The 25,913-nt window shown below is 42.3% G+C and overlaps 1 protein-coding gene across 1 annotated transcript in view; it reads left to right on the top strand.

Moving 5' to 3' along the window:
* trabd2a (TraB domain containing 2A) overlaps positions 1-25,913 on the top strand; it is a 52,085-nt gene that overhangs the window by 16,144 nt on the left and 10,028 nt on the right. The window contains exons 4-5 of the mRNA XM_020081543.2: positions 8,691-8,837; positions 9,220-9,394. Coding sequence (XP_019937102.1) covers positions 8,691-8,837; positions 9,220-9,394 — 322 coding nt within the window. The remainder of the gene's footprint in view (positions 1-8,690; positions 8,838-9,219; positions 9,395-25,913) is intronic.

Here is a 25,913-nt window from a genome sequence, read left to right on the forward strand (position 1 = left end):
GTGAGTCTGGGCCGGTGGTTTAAGGCAATCGCAGATACTCATAAATAGTGCTGTGTGGGTTTTTGATTCCTGCCGTCTCGTTCTATCTGACTTCTGCAGAGTCAAAGTTTTTGAGATTTATTTCTGGCTCTGCTCTCTGCTGTTTTTCTTTTTTTTGTTGTCCAGCGCCGAGAACATACTGTCTTTGTACAAAATTGTACCCATCATCCCTTGCAGTGGGGGTTGGTATCAATTTTTGGTGTTCTATTGGAGCTGCGTGGAATTAAAATGGAATTAAAATGATAAGTAAGTAATTAAAATTAATTAAAATTATTGCAATATTATCAGAATACATTTATTAAAAAAAGCATAAAACAAATGTGTGCATCAGATTGGAACCTCTGTTTTAAGCAGCTAAGAGCATTTAAACACTTATTTAATTTATTTTAGAAAATGGAAATAAAACAGGTACGATGTACGAGTCACAGGAAATGTTTTGTTACTTTACTCTTGACTCTTTTTTTTCCTGATGGTAGCTGTGGTGCTTTTTGTAATTTTAAAGAGCAAAAACAAAGTTTCAACACTGGCATTTATGTGATCTCAGTTTCTTACAGGAAGTCTATTAGTGACCTGAAGTCTCGGAGAGGTGGAAAGGTCAAACTGTCCGACCTCAGAGCAGAGCATGTGTGTATATGTGTGTGTCTGCCCTGAAATACGAAGCGTACTTTAAGAGCGAGTGATGTTCACTTGATTTACGTGGCAGCAACAAATAAAAAATACACATCCTTGGTTGGACATGTGTGTGATGTACGGGGTTGATGTTGAATCGTCGGCTCCATCACTAGTTGCATGGTCCCTATTTGTTTTGCTCATGGACACTAATTTGCTCTTCTTTCCTTGGACACACACCGAGAACGTGACTCTACCTTGATGATCAGTGTGTGTCCACGCTAAGTGCTCACAGCTGCATCGCTCAGACTCTCGGCATGAAACCGCTCCGCAGTGTTGTTCTTGACTCGCGCTGTCCTGAAGATTAACAGTGTTCCCTCGGTCGACGGACAGTTGTAGAGATTGATGGCTGTTTTCCTTGTGGCTCGCTGTGTTTTCAAGACCCACGTGTCGTGTCGTAGAGGGACCGACGCACTGAGTGGCTGGACGGCTGCTCTGTGGGGGTTGTGTGTGTGCATGTGAGTGTGTAAAAGAGAGAGAGAGAGTGTGACGGACAGATCTGTGAACAGTGGATGTCTGTGTTTTCCTGCTTTCACAAACTCCTCCTCTTGTTTGGTCACTGTCAGTGAGTATGGGACACCATACGTGTGTGTGTGTGTGAGATTTAATCTGCGTTTACAGTCATTTGCATTAATTACATTTTTGTGTTATTAGGATTTAGAGTCAGAAATGTACTTTTATCCTGTTTTTCTTCAATTGAGAGTACGGAATGTCAGACACAAATAGTGGGGATGGGTAAATAATCACAGTTTAACTGTATAAATTACACCCGTACTCAATTAATTCTCCTATCAAGAGCCCATATCATTGTTTGGGCTGCAACCAATACTTATTTTTTATTACTAGTAAATCTTTTTGGTACTTTTCTTTGATTAATGATTTAGTCTACAAGTGTAAGAAAACATCTCTGCAGAGCCAAATTAGATATTCAAACTGTCCAAGACACTAAACTTACACTGATGACACTTTATGATAAGATGATAAAATAATACAATCATCACAGTAGAAAATCTGGAAACACCAAATATTCAGTCTTTTTGCTTGAAGATTAATTGAATCATCAGAATCTTCTGCAAATTGTTATTTTTCTCTCAGTCAAGTGACTTTGACTTCAATCGAATTTCACTATTTTTTAAATTGAATTTGTTCAACAGTGAGAGATGAGTGAGAATGTTTCTCTCTGTGTTGGTTGAGACTCACAAACAACTTGTTCAGTGAGAAGCAGGACGGTGGTTTTGAAGAGTTGACATTTCAATCACCGCAATCCCTGAGACACACACACACACACACACACACCTTCAGACATTTGGTTTGAGGCTGATTCTTTGTGACAGCCTAAATATTTGGCTGCGTCCGGGCACCAAGGTAAATGCACCCCGCAAGAATGTTTTTAAAGGGCGAGAGAGAGTTTGAGGAAGGGAGAGAGAAAGAGAGAGAGAGGTTTGAAGAGAGATAAAGAGAGAGAAACTCAGATCACACAGAGAGAAACAAAAGGAGAAGTGTATTCACAGATTCAAATGTAGCTTATGTGTCGACCATCAGGGTCCATGTTCATTTTCATTGTATGAGCAGATGTTATCATTTCTCATAGTATAAATGAAAAACCGTGCCTGTAGATTTTAAATGGATCAGTCTGATAATCAATTCTTCTTTTATCTTTCAACTTGTTGTTAATGTTATATTTAGAGTTGCCAAAGGAAAGTTTGTCCTGCGACAGTTGAAAGTATATATCGGGAGATATTTAACAGTCTGATTGAATGGAGTTTCTCATAAGATCAAACCTTAAAACATTTTTTAAGTCAGAAATGTCATTCAATTGTCGTTCAAGCTTCTAAAATGACAAGAGATGTTATTTTTCTCTCTCTTTTTAATATTGCAACCGGTTTAAGATGTGGGTCTGTATCATTGATCAGCTGGAAGAAGCATCATGGGTCTTGGGTCTGTCTGTTTTTTGACATTTTATAGATTTCAAGATGATTTGAGTGGAAAAGGGTGAACTGCTCGAAAACGTCCAGTTTTTTCATTCGGACTTTGAAAAGTTTCCCATACACACTTTGAAAAGAGGAAAACTTTTTGTTTGCACACAGATCTCAATTGTGTGGCTGTGGGAGAGAGTTGTTCAGAACAACATTCATGGATAGAAATCTTCAAGATAAGAAAGGAATAAAATCTGTCAGTTATTTGAAGGATGGAAACAGGAGAAAACCTTTTGGGTCATCATTATTTTCAAAGATGCAGAGCCGAGGACATTTCAATGTGCGGCTGGGCGAGGAAATCTTTTTTCTCATTTTCCTTCCTCTCAGGAAATCTAAGCCTTACGATTCCTTTCTTTTGACTCGTATTGGAAAATTAATAAAGCTGTCTTCAAAGATCGGCTCTGCGCTCCGCAGAGGCTCAGTAATCCATGATGATGAGGCATTTAAACACACACACGTACAAGGACAGACACATACATTGTACATACAAACACACAGAGAAACAACTCTAATCTTGTACAGGTGTATACACACTTACACGCACGAAATCACACACACACACACGCAGTGAGGAGGTAATTAGTGACCTGTGGAATGCAGGGGTCAAATCTTAAAAGACCTGGCTGATAGAGGGGATATGTAGGATCAAAGCAGAGGTGGAGAAAAGGGAGAGATGGATGGAAGGAGGGATAGGAGGAGAATGAGGGAGGGAATGTACATGATCAAAGGGGAGAGGAAGGGAGGAATGAAATGATGGGAGGGTGAATGGAGGAGTGCAAGTTGGAGGAAAGAGAAAATGTGCTCGGGGGAGCTGGAAGGAGGGAACAGAGGAGAGACAGAGGGGAAAAAAAGAGGCAGACGAGAGAAAGGTAGAAACAATACAGATAACTCAAAGTGACAGGTGTGTGTGTGCGTGTGTTTGTGTTTAAATGGTGGGGTTTCAGCCAGAAAGTGAAAGCTCACTTGTGCGGTGGTGAAAGATTTATGTATGTGCATATGTGTGTGTGTGTTGGGGGGTGTCAATGAATACCCACTGAATCAAACTTTGACCATTTTCTGCAGCCGCAATATCCATTAGCTACTGTTCACACAGCCACTTCTTTACTGATGTGAAAACATTTTCAAATATTCATGTTTTTCTTCTTAATTTTCGTCGTATTCTTCTCAACAAGCTGCAGCAAAACCATTTTCTTCAGAAACGTCCAGAGAAGCTTCTCAAACCACTTGTGTTTCGTACATGACCACCATTATTAAAACACTTTTATTATACACCAGCTCTGTGTCACCACCTCATAGCTTTAAAACCTCTTTGCTAATACCACATTTAGAGATTTATTGGCAAAGCGACCAACACGGAAACAGCAAACCAGGAATTAGCCTTAGCCTTGACAGATTTGGCATGTATGTTTCTTTCTCAATGGAAATGCTATTTTCTATTTTTGCAATTTTCTGACCCAAGCAGGGAGAAGACGAACAAACTATTAATGACATCGTATACTGAATCTCCATAACCTGGATGTAAAGATAGATGAGGTGTCTCTTCCCACGATCCAGAAATGAAGCCAATATATGGCAGATTTGAACGAGGCCATCTTTTGCTTAAAACGCCATTTGGAGCCAGATTCTGCCCAGATGAATCAGGGTGCGGAGCCCTGGTATCAACGTCTCACCCATTAACACACTCAACCAATCTAGCATAAGAAAACAAATCAAAAACAATCCTACTTGATAAATGAAACACTTGAACAAACATCAGTGTGACTACCTAAAATGCAAGAAACTATCTTTGAGAAAAAACGATTTGACGTGTATTTTGACTTTTTAATTTGGCTCATGTCCGAACTGTTAACATGGAGGATGTGAGGTTTATGACCTATACTGCAGCCAGACATCAGGGGGCGATAAAGACACTTTGACTTCACTTTAGGGGACCTGTTCTGTCGTCCATCTTTATGTAGGCTACAGGATATAAGTCTTGTTCACTTGTGTATCTACTACTTCTATGAAAACTTTACCTCACCTTGTTTGGACTATGAAATATCAGAAGCTTTACCTCCTGCAGTTAAAACACACACACACACATATATATTTATATATAAAGTGTATGCTCGGTACGGATGGATGTACATTTCTTTTTGCGGTCCTCCATTTGTTGATTATATGCTACAACTGCACCAACTACGCATGTGTCCTCCAAACAGATTATCAAGCAGTATAACAACAACAGCGTGCCTGTGGTGTCTGTGTGCACTACCACAAAGAGAGTATAACTGAAGCTTGAAGTTGTGCTGCCTCAGGACTTCAGAGTTTCCGAGTCACTGGCAATTCCACTGTGTGATCCTGATGGCTCTTGTTTTCGGTCTGACTACTCCGACTAACATTTCACTGATAACATCACTCATAAGTTACTCGGAGCCCAAATCTCTGACTGATTCTGTCGGCCTTCATCTCTCCTCCTCTGATAACATCAGCACAGAGAGTCACTGTCTCTCACACTCTTTCTCTTCATCCCTCTCTCTGACTCTCCAGTTTCTTGTGTGTGTGTGCGTGTGAGACAGAGAGAGAGAAACAGAGTGAGGAGGAGAAAGAGAGGGAGTTGTATTACTCTGATAACATCGCAGACTCAGGAGGAAACAGAGGAGCTGCGTTGGAAGTCTTCATTTGTACTTGGGAGATGGCCAGGTGTCATCTCCAGTTTGTGTGCGTGTGTGTGTGTGTCTGTCTGAACACACGGTTTGTCGACAGTGTGGACACACTACTTTTGAAACACCTGTTTAAACCCGGACACATCGTTTTCTGCTCACACATGCACACAATGAGTCACAAAAACAAGAATAAACACACACATGTTGCATGCAGGCACACACATGCTCCTCTTTAGCGTTTCACTAAAACTGAATTGGAAATTAAGTTACTGTAACATTCCCAACATCCAGAGCCAGCTCATACATTCAGAACAACTTCAATTAGCCACAGACTTTAACCGTACAAGGAGTTTATCCTTATGTTTACAAGCTGTTCACTTTACACCACATTCGTACTGTGACAGGACCTCACACACAGTTTACACACACGGCACAGACAACATGTGCCGCTGACACGTTGTCGCTCAGATAAAATACCTCACGTCTTCTTATCGTCACTTGTTATGTTCACGACGTGTGATAAAGTTGAAACATGGTGCGGATGAAGTCGCCATGTGTAGAACTTCTTTCTGGATTCTGCTCGCTGCTAATTCACTTGTACAAGAAGAAAACAGGCGGCTCAGCAGATGCACACTTTTTGTCCAATTAGTTATTAGAAGATGAGAGCATCAATATAATCAACTGGTCGAGCTGAATCTCCCTGTGCAATTAAAACATTCGAGAAGGAGATGACTTAATCCCTGTAAAAATGCTCCGGTAAAACAGTGGAACAGAACATGGCAAACGTGAACGAAATATCATATTTCTGTTTCTATCCAAGTGGTAAAAACAGGTCAACTGGACTAGTTTGAGTTTCCAGGCCAGTCAGAGAAACTCAGCAGGATCTCCGGAGGCGGTCACTCGGACGTTTGCGCTCACACATACACGTCCTCTGGAGAAACTGCGAAGGATCTCTGGAGTTCAGTGCATGTCTGAGGAGCAGCTTATGACTCACTAGCTGCATCTCTGCTTTAATGAATGTGGTTGCACGTTTTCTTAAGATGCCACTTTAGAAATTTTCCCACAGAAACCAAAACACAATTTGCTGCCATCTGTCTTTGCGAGGACATTTTCCAAACAGACTCATGATTTTTATGGCTCTTGGAAAGTGATCCACGATTTCATGAAGGTAAAACCTGTCCTCAAAGATCCTCGTCCGGTTGATACTCACTAAGCTTTAAGCCAACTCACTCCAGAATTATTTTTTTTTTAGCCGAGCCGCTGAACACTCCAGATCTCCACATGTGGGAATCTGTCTGTGATGATGTTTGCTCTGGATGCACACAGCCACCCCACTCCATCTCAACAAGAGGGGACATTTCCATGACAAAGGACAATTATTGACTTTCATTGGCTGCGCTTGCTTTGATATCAGCAAGGGGTGTGTCTGTGTGGCTGTGTGTGCGTGCTCGAGGGGCGGGGCGGGGGCAGCAGTGGAGGAGAAGAAGAAACAGGGGGAACCTGATGAAAGGGGCCGAGTGGGAAAGTGCACCCACTGACCCAGAGCGCACAAACACAAGTGGAGGATCAGAACAGAGAGAATGAAATCCTTCGTTTAAGTTTCCCTCTCTGCTCCGGTTTCCTTGCATCCTTACTTTCTTGTTTGTTTTTTCTTGTCTATCTCTTTCCTCTCTAAAAAACCTTTAACTCTCTTTCTTATTATCAGGCCAAGACTGCACCCCCCCCTCTCTCTCTCTCCCCTCCTCCCTTCACAGCCATAATTTAAGGGGCTGAAAGGCACGGCGAGCGGAGAAAGAGAAGAGGGTGCTGAGAAAAAGGGGAGACCCTGCAGATGAGGGCCTTCCTTCACGGACGTGGCACAGATGTGAGGGTGTTTTTTGTGAAACGAGTCGGGGAGGGGCGGCGATAGGCTAATTTGCGTGGCATAAAGACGGGGTCCTTTTCATATGCAGAGCGCCACTTTGATGCGCGGCCGATGAAAGCTGGAGGGAGCGGCGAGGAGAGGAGAAGAGAGGGTGACGGAGGGGTCTTTTGTCCTCTGACAAGAAGGCATCTGCTCCACGCTGCCCTCCTCTCCTCCTCTCCTCTGCTGCACCGAGGCTCCCACAAAAGTGTCATCAGGGCACCTTAGAAAACAGAACATGAAAAAAAAACAGCCGCTTGGGCCTGGTTGGCGTACGGGTATGCATATCAATACAGAATTCATTTGACACAACACACACACACACGCACACTAGTGAATACATGCACAGATGCCTCCTGGATTGTAAAAACGTGCAGACACATTTACATGTTACCACAGCTGACAAAACACGTCTTCACTTTGACAAATTGTTCCCTTTGAGAAACAACCGAACCATAAAATCTCGCCTCTTCTGCAGTAATCAAACTCAGGGTGAAAGGTGTGCGTGTGTTTGTGTGTGGCGAAGAGATCACAGGGAAGCCATTGGCTGATGAGCGGTGGCGGTTTCCATGCAGCCGTCTCGGCCTCGCTGAGTGGAGCGTGTTTATGTGTATGTGTGCACACATGTATGTGCATGTGCATGCATGTGTCTGTGCGGTGCTGATCACAGGCGGCAGGGCTCACCGGGGCCCTTTCACCAAACACAGGCTGATTTCACGGTCACGCTCTTAAGCTGAATCTCTGCAGCAGAGCAGATCAGCGACTTCGACAGCCTCAACTGGAAACTGATTCCTTTGCTGTAATAAATATTTCAGTTTGAAATAATTAACTCAGATCTGTTTTGTCACCCAAGAAGTTTCAAGTGTTTTCTTTTCTTATCCTGTTTCCACTGTGGTACCTGCCGTCCATTGAGGTTGTTTCTCTTGCTAGCAGCTTTAGTGTGTTGTATTTTAGTCAAATGTCACAAAGATCTGGTCAAAATGTTCTAATTTTCAACAGCAGGCAAACATTACAAAAATCAACATGTTCTCATTGGCATGTTAGCTTTTAGCTCAAAGCACTTGCGAGTAACTACAACCTCACAGAGATGCTACTGCTAGGATTTGTGTACTTGTTGATGGTCATTGTGGGTCTGGTGTTCCTCACATTCTTACCTGATCCCACATTCCATCCCAGGAGGTGGATGGATCATACCTGGAGCGTGAGCAGTCGACACCTACAGTCGCAAAGTTTGGGCTGCATGTCACAAACTTTCCGCATAGGGGTCAGTACGTACCTTAGCCGATGTGGGTGGATGACGAAAATGAGAATTTACCTAAAACTCTTGTTCCACCTCCTCTGCCTCTTGAATCACAAACTTCCAACTGCCCAACTTCTTGTTTGTTGTCACAGACATTAAGTCTTTCATCGGGGGAAATATGAACCGATCAATAACTGATCCTCACTGTGTTGTTCCAGGTGATCTTTGCCCTGAACCAGACGTTGCTACAGCAGGAGTCTTTGAGGGCGGGAAGCCTCCAGGTTCCCTACACCACTGAAGATCTCATCAGGCACTATAACTGTGGAGATCTCAACTCCATCATCTTTAACCATGACACCTCACAGGTCAGTCCCCTTATCTTATCCTATCTTCCTTCTTTCCCTCTAGTTAATAAGCTACGTATCATTTTGACCCCTTGACCTGTTGGAGTGTCTCAGTGACACAACCCTTGACCTTTTACCTTCGATCCTCACCCTATGACTGACCCTCCACCCCCCACACCACCTCCTCCACCCCTGCAGCTTCTCCACACCGTTCCTGATTTACTCTTCCTGCTTTTCCTTCGTCTCTCCATCGCCCTCGCCACATCTTTGTTGTCCCTCCTCCTGTGTTGTCCTTTGTCTCATAACTTGCCTTCACATTCCTTCTTTTGACTTCTTTCATGTAGACAAAACAATTTCTCATTTTTTGCAACTCACCCAAACCGTCACCTCTTCAACCCTGTAGGTCCCCAACTTCAATAACGTGACGCTGCCACCCAGCGAGCAGGTGACCGCCCAGGAAATAGACAGCTACTTCCGACAGGAGCTCATCTACAAAAGGAATGAGAGGATGGGCAAGAGGGTCAAGGCCCTGCTGGAGGAACACCCCGATAAGAGCTTCTTCTTCGCCTTCGGAGCAGGTTGGTGTTAAAAAGTAAAGTTTTGTAAACATGGTAAATAAAGATATTTCTGTGCCTAAAATGTCAGAAAAGAAGTCAACATTTCATCTTTATTAGTCCTTACCCATGCGTCCGTTCATCACCTAATAAGCTTACTTTTATCCCCACTACAAAATGACTTAAATTCCTCTTTTTGTTGGGAGAGCACTTCTGCAAAAAAGATGGAAAGCGTCTTAGTCTGAGCAGCTTAAGAAACTCATGGAGAGAAAGAGAAAAGGAAAAGACGACCAAAGGAGCCGGGGCCTGAAATCAAAGCTGATTGGAGAAGTGGTGCTCACAGATAAGACGTCTTTTTCTGATCTGGAAGACTGTGCAGCTCCTTTCAGATACAGAAGAGAAACGACTAGAAAATATATACCCATGTAATGCCCAAAATATACTGCATATCCTCCGCAATCCCTTTTTTCTTTGTCAGGAAACACAGTGGAGGCTGGTTGTTGATAACCAGCCCTGTAGTGGCTCAGCTGATAAATCGTTTGATCCACAGCTGATGGTTTTAATCAGCTTTGTGTCCAAATAAACCAGAGTTGTGTTGGAGGCTCAATAAAACATCCGTTATCAGTTCAGGACAGAACAGAAACAGACGTGTGGCCTGTTGGAGCTTTGAAAATGCCATTTTAAAACTTTGAATTCCTCTGTAACCGACCTCATAAGTAGCAGCCGTCTGATAAGAGACTTAGAACAGGGAGGATACAGCTGATAACAGCAGAGGAAGATTAAACATGTCTTATTTAAGCACAGATGAGTCTGTGTGAGTGAGCATGTGTATTCCTGCTGCTTGGTCGGGGTTGTATGGTGAAGGCAGACACGTCTTTGTCCTGCTTGTTGGTTTGTTTGGCCTCTGGTTGTTCAGTCCAAACACTTTACACCTATTGAAATGATTAAAATGGACAGTGAAAGCATAAAGGTCAGGCCATGTTCATAGTGATGAGCAGATAACACTTTGAAAAGAATCTGTTCCACCAACATTTGATTTTCTTCATCTTCATCATGGGATGTGCAGGCGGGAGAGAGGATCAAATTGTAGTGGCATCGATTTCACAGTCAGAGTTTCCTCATGGCGACGTCGTCAGAAACCTTCTCGACTCCTTTGGTCAGTTGGAAGGAGCAAAGCAGCGAGCTGTGAGCGGAGCGAGAGGCCGTCACAGTCTGCTGCTCTCTGAGCTGGCAGGAAACAGCTGAGGAAAAGCAGACACACACACACACACACACACACACACACACACACACACACACACACACACACACACACACACTCACACACACACACACACACACACACACACACACACACACACACACATGCCCTAACAAGGAGTTCATTTCACTGTGTGTCCCCAAGGAGGTACCTTTACAAGGGCTAGGTCTGAAAAGGTGTGTGCCTCAGTGTGTGTGTCTCTTTCTCTCTCTCTCTCTGTGTGTGTGTGTGTGTGTGTGTGTGTGTGTGTGTGTGTGTGTGTGTGAAAGTGATATGGCCAATCATCCCAGGAGCACTAGTCTTAGACATACGGAGGGCAGGTTGGGTCGGTGTGTACAAGGAAAGGGACGGGGCACATCAGGGTGCATGTGCAGAAACACACACACACACACACACACACACACACACACACCGCAGCCCCCAAGCCATGCCGTAGACAGACCTGGGTAAAATGTGTCCTTAATTATCCCTGCAGGGGTCAAAGGACACACACACACACACACACACACACAGATACTACAATAGTATCCATTATGTTGGCGTACTCAACTTCCCTGTTACAATTCACCATCAGACCAGTCCTGTCAGCTACCATCATATTTTGTTATACGGACGTCTTGATACATTTAAGATGCAGTTTTCATCCATTCTGCATTTAGTGTTGTGTGTTTTCTAGTTGATAATTTATTGTACTGTCAATAACACCAGAAAAGCTGCAAGATACATTTTGGTTTCTTGAAATTCATCCAGACAGGACTATAATATATAATTTGAATTGAGAGGAATTATTGTTGTGTGTGTTTTCAAAAAAGCAACCACATATTTAACATATTTCTCTTCCTGAGTAATGGTCCCATTAGCCTGCAGGGGTTGGCCTGCAGATTCCACACTGACCCCAGTGGAAAATTGTTGAGGTTTTTCATTTTGCCTTCTCTAAGCTTTATTGCCACAACAAGTTAACAAAACAGTTTGTACATTATAATTTATTCTCTGTCAAAGTGCCTGGTTGGATGCTGATTGCACTTTGCCAAAGGAAACTCCAGATAGTCCAGAGTTTAAATCATGGAAGTGTTTGGATGTGCGGGTGGTTTAATGTTATCAGAAGCCACTTTCATGGTTTTTGACAGGAGTATTGAAAGTATTTGTAAGTAGTAGTAGTATATGGCAACAACTTTTAATCTGATGAAGTAAATGCTTTAAACATATTTGTAAAAACATCTGTGATATTAATTCAAATTTTTTTTTACCTGTTGCTACTGCAGCAGAACAGACTGAACTCGAACGATCATTATTTAAGAAAAGTATTTGTGCTGTTCTTCATTATCTGTCTGTGGGTTAGAAATATTTCCTTGAGGTTTTGAAGAAAGTTGTTTATTCCTCCTCAGAGACTCTTAACAATCTACATCGAGCTCCTCAGGATCCTCTAAGCTCTGATGTCATGTTTCAAAGGAATCGATGGGTCAGTGTATTGAGCTTTTTTACAGATTCATACTTATCTCCAACTAAACCTTCTCCAAAGCAGGTTAGCCGTTGAGCACACGTTATGAAGGACTGATAACCGCGACCCCTGCCTCGTCGTGCAGGCCCCACAACCCGACATTCTCATGTCTGACAATATCTGAGCAAACATCCCCTTAGATACACACAGCCATGCACGTATTCCCTCTGTGTCTTGTCTTGTTTGAGCCTGGGGCTGTCATTACATCAAGAGATGTATCTCTAAAATATATATTAGTTTGATTTCCCGTTATCGGGTTGAATCTCAAGACATCTGTCCAGGTCAGGTTCCCAAGATATTTGAGCTGATGCCAGAGCAGTAAACACATTATTCAACAAAACCTTATTATGAATTTAATGTCATAATAAGAGTCGGTGACCTCCTACAGAAAAAGACTTTCTTACCAAATCCTGACGTATTGATTCTTTGGTTGTGTCTAAACTCATTAGAACGGGGTCCGTGACCAGTTCTGCATTCCAGCTCCTCTCACTGCTCCTTTTTTAAAATGAAGTCTGATAAGAGCGGTGGTCAGGAAGGCAACAGTCAAACAAAGTGTAGTGGTTTGCAACTTCAAACTCCACATTCAGCCCAGATGACACACACCGAACAGAGTCAGACATGAATAAGAGATAGAGAGAGAGAGAGAGAGAGAGGGAGATAAGAGTTGCTTACAACAGTGTCATGTTTTTGTAGCACACACTCACAGTGACCACCCAGTCTAGTGTTGATATTACGGGTTTATTGTTTGATGATTTGCAAATTCCTACAAAACATGTTCTTATTATTACCAAATGCTGGATAGCCTCCAGCCTCCCTGCACTAAATTAAACAGAAAACAGCTCATTATGGAACAGAAACGTTGCTTAATCTCACATCTAAAAGGTTTGAGAATCAAAAGCCTTCGAGCCTCCGTTATGTTTTATTGATCTTTCATTGATCCTTTCTCTCATCGCTCCAAGCTTTTACACATTTGGCCGGAGAAATTTCGTTCCTTCAAGGATTATCCTGAAACTCAGCAGGTCTGCAGTGAACGTCAAACGTCTATCCATCAGGGTAGAAATATGCAGGTTTTTCCAGAAATTCAGTTTTTGTTTCCAGCACATCGACACTGGTGTTGGCCCGTCTTATCAAAAGCTCTCAAATGTCGTTGTTTTTCGTTGTCATCTTCTTCGTGCATGCCACCACCAACACCTCATGGATATTTGTATTCTTTTAGTTTTGTTCATTTCCCGTCAGAAGCAGCATCATTCTCTGTGTGTTTTCTGGACAACTTTCCCTCTGTATTGTCTTCTGGACTCACTCGAACGTTTTACTGGGGGACTGGCAGGAAAAGTTCTGGAAAATGTCTGGAGCAACTGACTCGTACATTTGCATTCTCACGTACAGCCCCTCCAGAATCATGTCCACAGTTCAGTGCACGTTTGATTTCAGCTTCCGTCCCTTCCCTGCCGTACCCTGCTCGGAGTATTACCGTATTGTCATGCCTCGCTGTACTTTACTGCACTGTAAGTAAATACCTCCTAGAAATTTGTCTTTCCCCCCATCTGTTTGTCCGAAATACCACGGCCATCACTCAAACTAAATGATGATGTTGAAAAAGAGCCATACGCTCAGACAGGCATATGGAAGCTGTTATTGCTCTGCTCCATAGGTACAGTAACCAAACCCAAGTATACAATCCCGACCCGTGTTCCCTTTATAATCTCTGTCATACCCTGGCACTTTTGACTTTAATAAAATGATGTGTTTACATATCGCTGAAGGTTGAGGGCTCCGTTTCTGCCGGCTCTTACAAATTCTTTTCTCTTACTTTTTTCCTCCTCCCAGGCTCAGCTTGAATGCCTCCATGTTTCAGACTCGGCCCCCGAGCTGCTTAGCACATCACGATTCCCCTCAAACTCTGCTCCAAAGCCACAAATTTAAATATTTGTGGTGGTGTAATTGCCAGTGTGGTTGACGGGCTCTAACGGTTACTGTACTTTAAAATGTTTGACTCTTTTCACAGACAATTAAGGTTTGCTGTTGGATCTGTTGCTGTTTAGCTTGGTGTGGCCGGCGCTGAAGAGAATACCCCTCGTTTAGTGAGCTGTGATGTGCGGCGGGTCGGCTGTAATAAATGGACGGCTCTGCCTCGTGAGCTACGGCTCGTGACAGAGGTTGACGTGAGCTCATAACTCAGAGCACCTGGACATGTCAGTGTGTGGGTAGATCTCAGTACTGGAGCGGGGAAATAGTCACTTAATACGCAGTTTTTAATGAGTCCACTGCAGTTTAGTAGTCAGTGTGTGGTGATGGAGCCATATTTATAACAGTAAATTAGACTTAATGTATGTTAAAGGTGGTTTTATGTGAAACCACAAACATTTCACGTGACCAGTCATGTACACTGGACACGTGTAGGAAGCACGTTATCTACTCTACAGTTGGTTTCTTCTTACAGAAAATACTACAAATGAGACACAACAAAAGTAAGAGGAAGGATTTCTTTTCTTGGACTAACGACAGGGTGGAGCTGTGTGTGACAGTATGTGTTAACGTGTTAATTTCAATAGAGAGCCAATCAGGAAGAGAATATGGGTTTCCAAACTTCATTCAACTACATTTTCATTATATCCATGAATTCATACCCTGGGATATCTGTAAACATAAAGAAGCACAATGTTAAAGAAAGTGATAAAAATTCCTGGACCCGCTCCATTGACCAGATCCAAAACTGAATGCGCTCTTTCTTGGCCCATGTCCCATCCTTCCACCAAGTTTCAAGAAAATCGTCTCAGTAGTTTTTTTGCGTAATCCTGCTAACAGACAAACGGCAATGAAAACTTGGCAGAGGTAAGAACTGCAGAGCTGATTACGTTAATCGTCACAAAATATTGTTTATGATGGAATTCAAGCTGTGCTGCCAAACCTTGTTCAAACCCACAGAACTTTATTTTGAATTCCAGTGCCGATCTAAACTTTTCAACAGATTCCAAATGGGCTGGTTCAGAAAACGATGCACACGTCATGTGTAATATTTCTACTGGATTGAATCTTGCAGCCAGCATCTGCCCCGGTGTAAACATCACAGCTTCAATTTAGAGCTGGAACAAGCTCCTCCAGAATACAAACCCTCTGTGATGCTGTCACACTGTGGAATAAGATCATTTAACTCTATTCCTCAAGAAAATTCCAGGAGTGTGAAAAACACAACATAGACGTCTTTCTAAACCCTTGTGAACGCAGTATAAATTAGGTTTTAACTACCCCTGTGTGCGTAATATCTTAGCTGTAGAGTTATAGCGGGTTTACTGGTTATTCCCACTCAAACTCTGTCCTAAATCCAGAGGCCAAACCTTACACATACCTGGCCCGAATCCCTCCGCAGTGTGTTTTCACATCGAGCAGCACTACATCACTGCGGTCGCTGCTCGGCTTCCCCCCCCCCCCCCCGATGGTGTGAAAGTCAGGAACGTGGGACTTTTTAACAGCACCTCACCTTCATAAACAGCCAGTTTACAACTGTTTGGGGCAGTCGCTGACATGAGTACACACATGTCACACAGCGCCATTAAAGTCCAGACCAGACCCACCACACACTTGGTCAGGCTTTTAGCAGGCTAACCGTCTGCCAAACCCGGATTAAGTCCTGGATTTGAGTTTGAATGACACCTTTAAGATGTAACGTTTTATTACGTTGTTCTATTTTTTAAATTAATTTCTACCACAAATCATGTCAACAAAATGTTGTAGTTCAGGCTTTAACGAGACTGTGCGGACAAGACAACAGACATGGGAGGCATCTCCATCATGCAAATCTTTACTTACTTAATCTTTACAACCTTGAACCTACATAAAATACAAAAAGAAATAAAATAATTTTGTTTAAATTGGCATTTTCAGGCAAAAAAGAAAAAAGATCAATAAAATAGCTGCTCAGTAAATTGTCTGTACTGGCGTCTTATCAGTGACTTAAAAACGTATTTATCCTGCTTTAAAATCCATCTTTCCCAGCAGATGTCCAGTGTTAGTGACTGGACAGTGTTTCTGTCAGTATCTGCTTCATCTTCCTCCTCCTCAGAACCGTCTGTGATCTTTGCTCCATATTTATAATCCTAAAAGCCAAAAGAAAAAAACTGACATAACATGAAAACACATTAAACCAGTCGGATGTTAAGCTGTCAGGAGCATCTGTAACGTTTCATCGCCACAGCTCTGTCTCTTCTTAAATGGGAGGATAAACCTGTCAGCCGCTCTGAGGAACTAACTGGCTGCTGAGTGAAACGCACCTAAACGTATACATTTAGTTGCACTCATCAGGTTAGAGGCCTCGGCCCCTGCTCTCTAAAGACGTAGCTCATGCGGCCCACACTTCTCTCGCAGTCAAAGCAGCTAACGCTTGTCACAACAGCTTGTTGTGATTTATTGAAAGAGTTGAACTCCTCACCCCTGATCCCATTCAAACCCTGCAGTATTTCCTCATGCACCTGGAACGGGCTCTTTTTTACGCGCCTGCCCAGGGGCTAAACTTTCATTTGGACCAGAAATACCTCACCCCTATATGAAAGGGAAGAGGAAAATTATATCTTTACCCAGCGTGCAGAAGTGCATCTATTGATGATTCTGAGTGGGAATTGTTATGAGGGAGCTGTCCCTTTTCATTTTGGGGCTGAAACATGAAGGCGAGCGAACGCGCTGCCTGCAGGCGATGAAGATATGAAGGGACAGAGGAAAACATGACTTGTGTGATTTGTGGCTTCCACTCTCTCCTCCTCTCTCTCACTGTGGGACATTGAATACTTTTTTGTTTAGCCGGGGCAGACGTTTTTCTGCTGCTCTGTATGAAAGAGCCTGTGTTGTCGGCCGTGTGTGAGCAGAGCAGGATTCTGTGATGCCACATAGTTTTAAGTTTTTATACTCCAATGAGCTTTATTTTATTTATCCATCAGGACCTTGTCATGTATTTGGCGTGATGGTTACAGTGTCAGATTTATTTCTTTAGAGTCGGAGGTTTCTGGGTCGATGTCTGAACATATGTGGATATTCGTTCTACAACTTCTTTTGTCAGTTGAGAAAAATCTCTTGGTGCCCAGAAACATTTTCTCAAATCTCTTGTGTATCTTGGACTTAAAAGCATTTCCAAAAACAAAAAAAGTCCATGCGGTAATAGAAAAATTCACCCCAGTCGGAAAAAAATATATATTTTTGTGTGGATGTGAGGCCAAAAAGAAAAATTTGATTATTTGAAATGGTCTTTCTGATGATATCCGGATGGGTGTAGCATTTTTTTTTTTGTGTGAAGAATTTTGAAATAAATAACTTAGTGTGAAAAGAAAGTGTGAATTCCATCCTCTTGTGTTTCAGACTCAATTTAACTCACTGAAATTACTGTTCTAGGTTTTGTAACTTCTGTTTTGCGTCACTGAAGGTCTGGAGCGAATAAGAGATTGCGATCAGAAAAACAAGATTTCTCTGTTTAGGATTCGGTGGGTGCAGATTAAAATTTTTCACTTGTTTTGTTGTGATGCAGAAGGATTTACAGGGAAACGTGAGACTCTGGAAAACTAAGCCCCTGGTTTAATCCATAACACACCACGGTTAACTTGGGAGGAAAGAATGATTCAGGCTGAAATGAGATTAACACATGTGTAATTGACAGAGAGAGAAAAATATTGTGAACATTGGACCAAAAACTGGAAGAGGACTATAAAAAGAAAAAACAAGGTGTTTGAGAGTGACGTAGGGAGAGAAAGCACGAGATAAAACGGCCAAAAACAGAGCCTGTGATTACTTCCAGGCTTCCATCCTATGGATCTGCTCTTCGTTATGATCTAGACCTGAGTAGCAGATGATACGCAGGCCTGGCTGGACATCTACAAGATCTCCTGCAGATTACTCAAACTAAATGGGCACAAAATTACACTCTGAGCCACATGTTGTTGATGGAGGAGAAAAACATCAGAGGAAGAGAAAAAAGCATTATGTGGAATGCTTTTTAAAAAGGGGAGCGGAGCAGCAGGATGCAGGGCGGACGGTGCAGGTCCATGTGTTTTCAGAGGAAGTGACCTTGGAATATGGAAAGTGCAGAAATACAGTCTGGCAGGTATGGACGTGCAAAAAGTACAGATGTGCAGAAAACAAGAAGAAACGCTCTTTGACTCCTGGTGGCTGAATGAGGTGAATGATTGTAATCAGATCTTAAGTATAAAATGGCCGCTGATGTTGTCTGCTGGAAACCAATCTCAATTTCCTGCTTCAGTAAAGTTTTTTATCTTGAAATGATTTAAGATAATGTTTTTAGTGCTGTTTCTTTAGCGCAATGATTTTACTGCAGCTAATCTAGTCCCACTGAACCAACAGTACGAACCAACATTCATTCATTTCTTGTTTTTGCTTGTGGCCCCTTTAAAGAAATCTCTTTTTATACCGACAGCCTGCAGTTTCTACGGGCGGGGGCCACTTCTACCAAAGATGTTTAATTTCGGCCTAAAGGTTCAAATTTATAGAGGAATTCACAAGCATATAAAAAATATAGCATGCATATAAATTATTCAGATTCAGCCATAAAAATGAATGAATACAATATTAACTACAAAGTGAATCAGTGAAGTAACTCAAACGCTGGATTTCCACAGACGACACATTGGAACTGGATCGTGTTGATGTTACTGGTCATGTCAGCACTTGTGTGGTTTACACGGGGAAACAACAGCCAGCCTCAGGTCAGGTGAACAGGTATTTCTCTGCTGGAACTACTTATAAAGTCTCATTTCACTTACTTTTATATTAAGAATTTCCTCTGAGGCCGGGGTTTATAAGTAAAAGGAGACGTTCAGCGGCCGGGACGTTCCGAGCTGGCAGCGCTCCGGTTTAGAACTGCTCCCTTTTACAGAATTCTCCAACTTTGATCACTTTTTCATACGACCACAGTGAATGAGCCGGTGTGTGTTCAAGCACCATAACTCCTTGGCAGAGAGAGCGAGAGCACCCTGAGTGTGGAGAGAGACTGCTGAAGCCTGACAGATGTAATCCCGAACACGGCTCCAAAGTGCTGTGTGCCACCACAAATTTTCAGTGAGGGTTTGTTTAAAAAACAACCTCACACCACAGGCCTCTTACGAGCACCGTGTCTCCTTTATTCTCAATAAATTCAAAGCTGAAGTCCCCAGAAACCTCAGGCAGACACTTTCAGCAGCTTTCACACTAATGATAAACACGTGAAACTGGATTTATACTTAAAAAAAAAAAAAAAGAGCTGAAGCGAGATTCAGTTATTAAAACGTAGGTATCCATCTTTTTAATTTTCACACCGGCGCAAATACATCTGCAGCAAATTAAACAGTTCACTTGCAATCTTATTCAAAGGTCCGAGGATCCTGGAGATGCTCCGACCTGTAAATTATCCAAGATAAACAACAAGTTGTTGTACGTGTGAAAGTAACTGATGAGGTGAAGGTGAAGACTGTTCCTCTGCAACACAGAGAACTGTATGATCGTCAGATACACCATTAAACAAGGAGTTCACTTTACAGTTCAACCATAAACTTTATTATATAACTAAATAAAAAGAAAAACGCAAGTACAACCAAATATATGAAGGATATAGAATTTATTCAGAACTTGAATTAAGAAAATAAACATAACTTTTGTCATGTAAAGAAATTTAAAACGTCATTTTCTTGTGATGCGGGTCGGGCCCTTCATCGTCAGCCAACAGATAACTGATGGGCTCTAGTTCAGAAATTTCCCAGACTCAGCTTCTCGGTTTAACTTCGTATACAAGACGTTCAGAAATGAAATGGTTGGAAAACCTGCATGCCAAACTGAGATACCACTTCAGGCAGCCTCGCCTCCACTCCCCGTTTCGTGGAACAGACTTTACATGGGCACCATGTCAAGCCGAAGTCTCAATACAGAAGTGTTTTACACCGAAGGCCTGACAGGAGGCTCTTATCCGCAGCTATCACAGTCTGGCATCTGATGACTTAACATTCCTGTGTTGTTTTGATGCCTTATCCTCCGTCTCTAGTCCTGTTTTTCTTTCCACGTTAAATTTGCATCTGCTCGTCTCTGCTTCTCACTTGTTCTTCCCCCACGTCTCGTCCTCAGCAGCCTGCGTCTCCGTATGACACGGTGATTGGGATCAGTTTTTACCATAAAGCAATGAGCCTCGTGTTTGAACGTTGCCTCTCACTGTGCCTGAGAGGAACAGAATGAGAGATGTTTTGGTGCTGGTTGGGCTGTTAGCATTCTTTGGCTTGTTTCGTGGAGAGGACGTGTATTCCTGCCTCCGGCTTGTTGTGTTTTTGTGTCTTTCAGATTCACACAGCACACGCAGATGTCTTATATCGCAGCTTTCCATCACTGGTATCGTACAATCACAAAATCATTTCCTGAGGGGAATTTTGATTTAATATTGTGCAGGAACATTTATTTTGACCAAGGAAACAGAATCGGATGATAAAAGAAAGACATTTTTTTTAGACTTCTGAATTCTGCTCAATTCTCAAATGGGCTCACTCTGATGCTTTAGGGACACGTTACTAGAATGCTGAGTGGGGACGTTTAGGAAAAATCTGACCCTGACATTTACGATCTCACATAAAGCGTCTCCAGAAAATTTTAGGGAAAAGTTGGGACTTCAGTGTCAATGTCTGAGAGCTGCTTCCAGATCTTAGCTTCCGACTTTTCAAGAGGCTGCCATTGACAATGATTTCAAAGATAGTTTTCATATTTCTTTTTTTATTTTGGCGATTCCCTTTATTTAAAAAAAATATTAAAGCTACGTCTGAACAAATTTAAAGAACTTGCACAAACCTGTATTTATAACACACTTGGGCAACCATGCGCTCCCTGTCATCCAGGTTTTAGTGTGAAAGATGTGCATAAAAATGCAGCTTTGAAACGTTTTCAAGGAAACTGTGAGCTCACCTTCAGAGAGCGGGCCTCATCCAGTCGGTCATTAACGACTGAGCAGTGGAAGCACTAAAACAACCTGTGGAGGTTTGGTTTGGCTCAGCCTGTGGTTTAATCCTTAAACTGGACCTGTCTGCTTCTGCGTCATTCTCTCTGCATGTGTGTGTGTGTTTTTACATCCTCGCAGTATCCACATCAGTGGGATAAATCACATGTAATTTTTAAAGTCTTCCATTTCTCTTTATGGCAAATAGTACAGACGAGGGGGGATTGAGAGCTGCAGCAGATTGGAGGTAAAACTCAATACGCTGAAGGTTTCAGATGAGTTTCAGCCAATGGCGGTGTGGGACTTATTTGTGTATATGTGCAGACTAATTCAACAAAAATACTTCTTAGTTTTGGCTACTCACGTCCCCCATATGCTATGACTGTGTATTAAGAGTATCCTTATCCTGCAGGGACGTGGGATCAAAAATGACAACATGCAGTTGAAAGTAACTTCATACTAAATTGATTCCAGGCAACAACATTTCATTTTTGAAAGTATTTTCTTTTTCCCATCCAGTGGTAAAGAACCTTGGTGCCTTCCTGGATGAATATTATATTAACATTAAGAGACTCTTAGCTCTCAACACCACAAGTTGGCAACATTACACCAAGTATGAAAGTTTTGCTTAAGAAAACACTGCTGCTTTCTAGTAATTGAATTGTGGTTGAGATCTCGTTATATAAACACTCAGTGCTTCTCTGACGCGTTCCCATCCTTGTCGCCTTCCTACATTTTTCAGGCGCGTTAGCAGGATTGCGATGTCGGGTCTCTTGGTCCATCTACCACAGAGTTTGGAACACGTATTCACGGCGCCCGGAGTTTGAATCCTAACGAACTCCGGTGATCCCCTGATTTTTCCACCAGCGCTATGACGTTCATGGTTTTGACTGAAGTGTCTTGAAAGCTTGTTGGACGGATTTCCATAAAATGTGGTGCAGATTAGAGTCTGGGTACCCGACCCAAGCCCAGCCCCACGCGCCGGGCCAGGTTCGGACAAAAGTTTTGAAATTATATTTCGGCCACTACTTCATTTTGAAACCGCACGTGTCTGTGATCAGAGAAAACGTGTCAGAGACAAGGTAACACAAAGCCAGCGAAGCTTACGTTAACTGCATCGGGTTCAGGTCGGGTTCACTCATTTCTGGTTCAGACAGAAAATGCAGCCCGAGCCGGAGATATTCATGTTCCCTGTGGGATGAACTTTTATAACTTTGGTGCTCCTTCCATCTACCGTCATTATTCCACAAAGCAGTTTTGTTTATAAAGCACATTTTAATCACAAAGGTAGATTCAGGGTGCTTTGGGGGGGCATTAAGCACATGTCAAAACAACGTAAAGTTAAATTAAACTGATAAAAATGAGCAGAACACAAGAGGTGAAATTAGGTAAAAGAAGTAAAAATGCTTAATCTGAAAAATGAAAATAATACTGTACAGTGCTAATTAGCTGATATGTTATCAAACCTAAATATGGCCTCATGTCTCCATTCAAGAAAAACTACTGGGACAAGCTTGTTTTTCTGAATCTAACAAACCACAAATAACTGTGTGTCAATTTAAATCTTTCCTAAAATGATTAGAGAATAATGATACAGTCAATTTATTGTCATCCATCTTGACAGCATCTAATCATATTGTCTCAGCGTTGCAACCATTTCCAACAGTGTCCGGTTCTCGTCAGACAAATTGTGTCCGACTTAGGTTTTAAGTCTTCTACGTGGAGGAGCTGACGATCTGTCATGAAACGCCACGATCCAACCAGGGATAGGAAGAAGTGCTATGTAAGCAGAGTGTGTCTCCAGACGCTTTGTGTGTGAGCTGATGTAGAGCTGGCATTGTTTGAAAAACACCAGGAGGATCTTTATGTCAGTGGATAACCAATAATTTTCCTGTTATTTGTCTGATGACTGTCACTTTTATGGACGGCTGCGTCTCCCTCACAGTTAAAGACGATGAGGTTTTGCTCGACGGTTCGCAGCTCGACGAGCCAAAACAGAAATTTCCGAGTTTAAAGTTTGGCCGGTAAGTATGTCTGACGTGCTGGGAACGTCAAAAGTGAAAATGGAGGCTATTATTTAGTTTTGACAATAGTTCAAATAGCTTAACTCTCTCCTTGTGTTAAAGCTCCCCTGCCGCCCGTGTGTGCTGCAAAGATTGATGCTCCGAAAACCACGGCAGTGTCAAGTGGCGACAAGCGAATAAAGAGCGTGAAACCTTGGCCAAAAGTTCTGTGGTTTTGCGTCATCGGTGACGTCACCGACCTAGCGTAGTAAAGATTCAAGAACGCACCCGACACCTGATCGCGGTCTCCGTCAATAAAAGGCTTCATTCAGCGCTCAGGGATGGTGATTATGAGCTGCCGGGCCACGCTCACTATAGCGGGGAACATGTGTACATAAACAGCTAGAAAGGGCTATATCGGGGCAGAATGGCCTCAGCGCTGCCCGTAGCGTTTGTTTATCCAACATGCTGTAATGTTATGAGAACTGCTGCTCGAGCCCTGGTTACAAGTTGTAATGTAAATATTGATGTGCATGGAAAAGGAATGCTATTTAAGGCTTACCATATGTTCTAATAACTCGAGCCGCTGATTGACGAGACTGGACGTCTTTTTTTTTTAAGGAGGAATAATGGCAGCAGTTCTTGTTTTGTTTTCTTCTGTCTGAGTGCAGGTGTTTGACAAATAGAGCTCCAGGGTTGGTTATTGGAAACGTACATGTTTCATTCATTCTCTTTAGAATTTATAACTTCATGTTGCTTTTATAGTGACTCCAGGTCGAGGCAGCCACAGGTATCGATTTACAACACAACGTTTCTGTTTGCAGCCGTTTTCTTCTCAGTGTCAGGAAACATTTGTTTGAAATGTGCATTATCTTCATGATATGGAGATTATGTTTTCACCACTGCTCGTTCGTTTGTTGATTTGTTTGATTGTTAGCACGATTATGCAAAAGCAACTGGACGGATTATCAAGAATCTTGGTGTGAATAAGGATTCGGAATGTGTCAGGGATTTGATGCAGATTTGGATTTTCACTTTCTTGAATATTTGTTTTTCAACATTTTCTCTGAATTTCTCAAAGAATAATTTACGGACCTTAATAAAAATAAAACTGATATTTATTTATCCAAGTAAAAGATCTTATGAATTTAAAGGTGGTTTCATAAGGGGACTGTTGGTGGAGGTCTGTGCTTCACTGACTGCCATTATTGTATGTCACTGTTTACAATATCCACTCCTAGCAACCAGTGAATGAATGGTGATTTTACATGTATGCTGCTAACCTAAAAGTATCGGTCAAGGTTGATGAGCTTCAACCAAACAACTCAAGGGTTGCGGGATGTGAACACTGGATATTTCTGCTGTAAACGTCCTGCACCGTACTCCTCCTCCTCCTTTCCACTTCTCCTGGAAAAAGTTTTAAATGGAATCAAGGCAGCAATTATATTTTATCCATACGTATTTTGTTAATGCACTTGTTTTGCAGGCAACGCTATTTTTCAGTAGACTTTGAAAGGCTTAAAAATCTGTGTTTTGTTGTGTTTCTGTATTTTATTCATCATAAGTCATTGTTATGGACCAAAGCTGACACATCACAGAAATACAGAGACTTTGTACATTTGTATAACCATGGCATGAGCCAATCTGTGACCCTCCACTGCCGCGGTCCCGTCTCTGAACGCTGCTGCATGCGAGCACTGGGCTGTGAATGAGAGCTTTCTCTTCTGTCCCCGGCTCTTTATCTGCACCATCTCTCCTCTCTCGGTGCTGCTGGGAACACATACACTGAACATATTGTGCATCGGTTTTCAGGTTTTGGCCCATTTGATAGATTTAAAATGTATGAAATTGGCCTGAATAAATAATCTGAGGAAATATATGTCAGATGTCACAGGTGTCACTGCAGACGTGTGGTTCTGAAACTGAACGTGGGCTACATGAATGAATACTGCTGCTTTTTATATGCCACAATGAAAGTGACACATTTTGGACCTGACGGGCGGAAAACTATGAAAGTCAGCGATCCAAACAATTACTTACTGAAGCGAAAAAGCAGAGATGGTTGAAGTTATTCCCAGGGTTTCAAATAATGAGGTAAAAATGGCTTTTGAATAAATATCTACAGCTGTTAACAAGGAAACGTTTTAATCTTTATTTTCCGTGAGCCAACCAATAACCACAAAAACTGATTGTGATTGTGTGAGTCAACAGTGGAAACATCTGCGGAGCTAACTTGTTGCAGTGCAGGAGGACGGTGTATAACGTTCATGTGTTAGCTCCACCGCATCAGCATTTTTTATAGTTATCACATGTGCCTTGTTTTGAACGGAAACATGGAAGTATTTAAGTTTTAAAGTAATTGTGGAAGAAGTTTGTGTGTCCCACAGCTCTGGAAATGACCTCCGAGGTGACTGTGATGCAACCAGAGGGACATGGAGACACAAATAGCACATAGATTATTCTAAATAAGTAAACACTTCCCTCATCAATCACTTGATATTGAAGCGTCGCTGCTCACGTCGGTTGCCAAACGCTGCGTCACTTTGAATGGAGTCATAACTAAGTGTTTATATTTATCACTTATGCTTGTGTTTGCATCTTTTCAAGGTTTGTGCGCTGCTGTACCACAAGATTTAAAATATCTTTATCGATCACACAAATATCAGTACAACTTTAGTTTCACTTTTCAAACACAACTCAAAAGATGTTGAAGCCTTTAGAGACATGTAAGAATTGAGCGTGTGTGTGTGCGTGTGCGCGTGTGTGTGTGTCCGTCCATGTGTGCACATCCCTTTGAAGTCCCGATGTCCGCCCACCCCTCTGTGGCCCTGCATTGTGCC

The sequence above is a fragment of the Paralichthys olivaceus genome, chromosome 18 (genome assembly GCF_024713975.1).
Source record: "Paralichthys olivaceus isolate ysfri-2021 chromosome 18, ASM2471397v2, whole genome shotgun sequence".
In the NCBI taxonomy this organism is placed as follows: Eukaryota; Metazoa; Chordata; class Actinopteri; order Pleuronectiformes; family Paralichthyidae; genus Paralichthys; species Paralichthys olivaceus.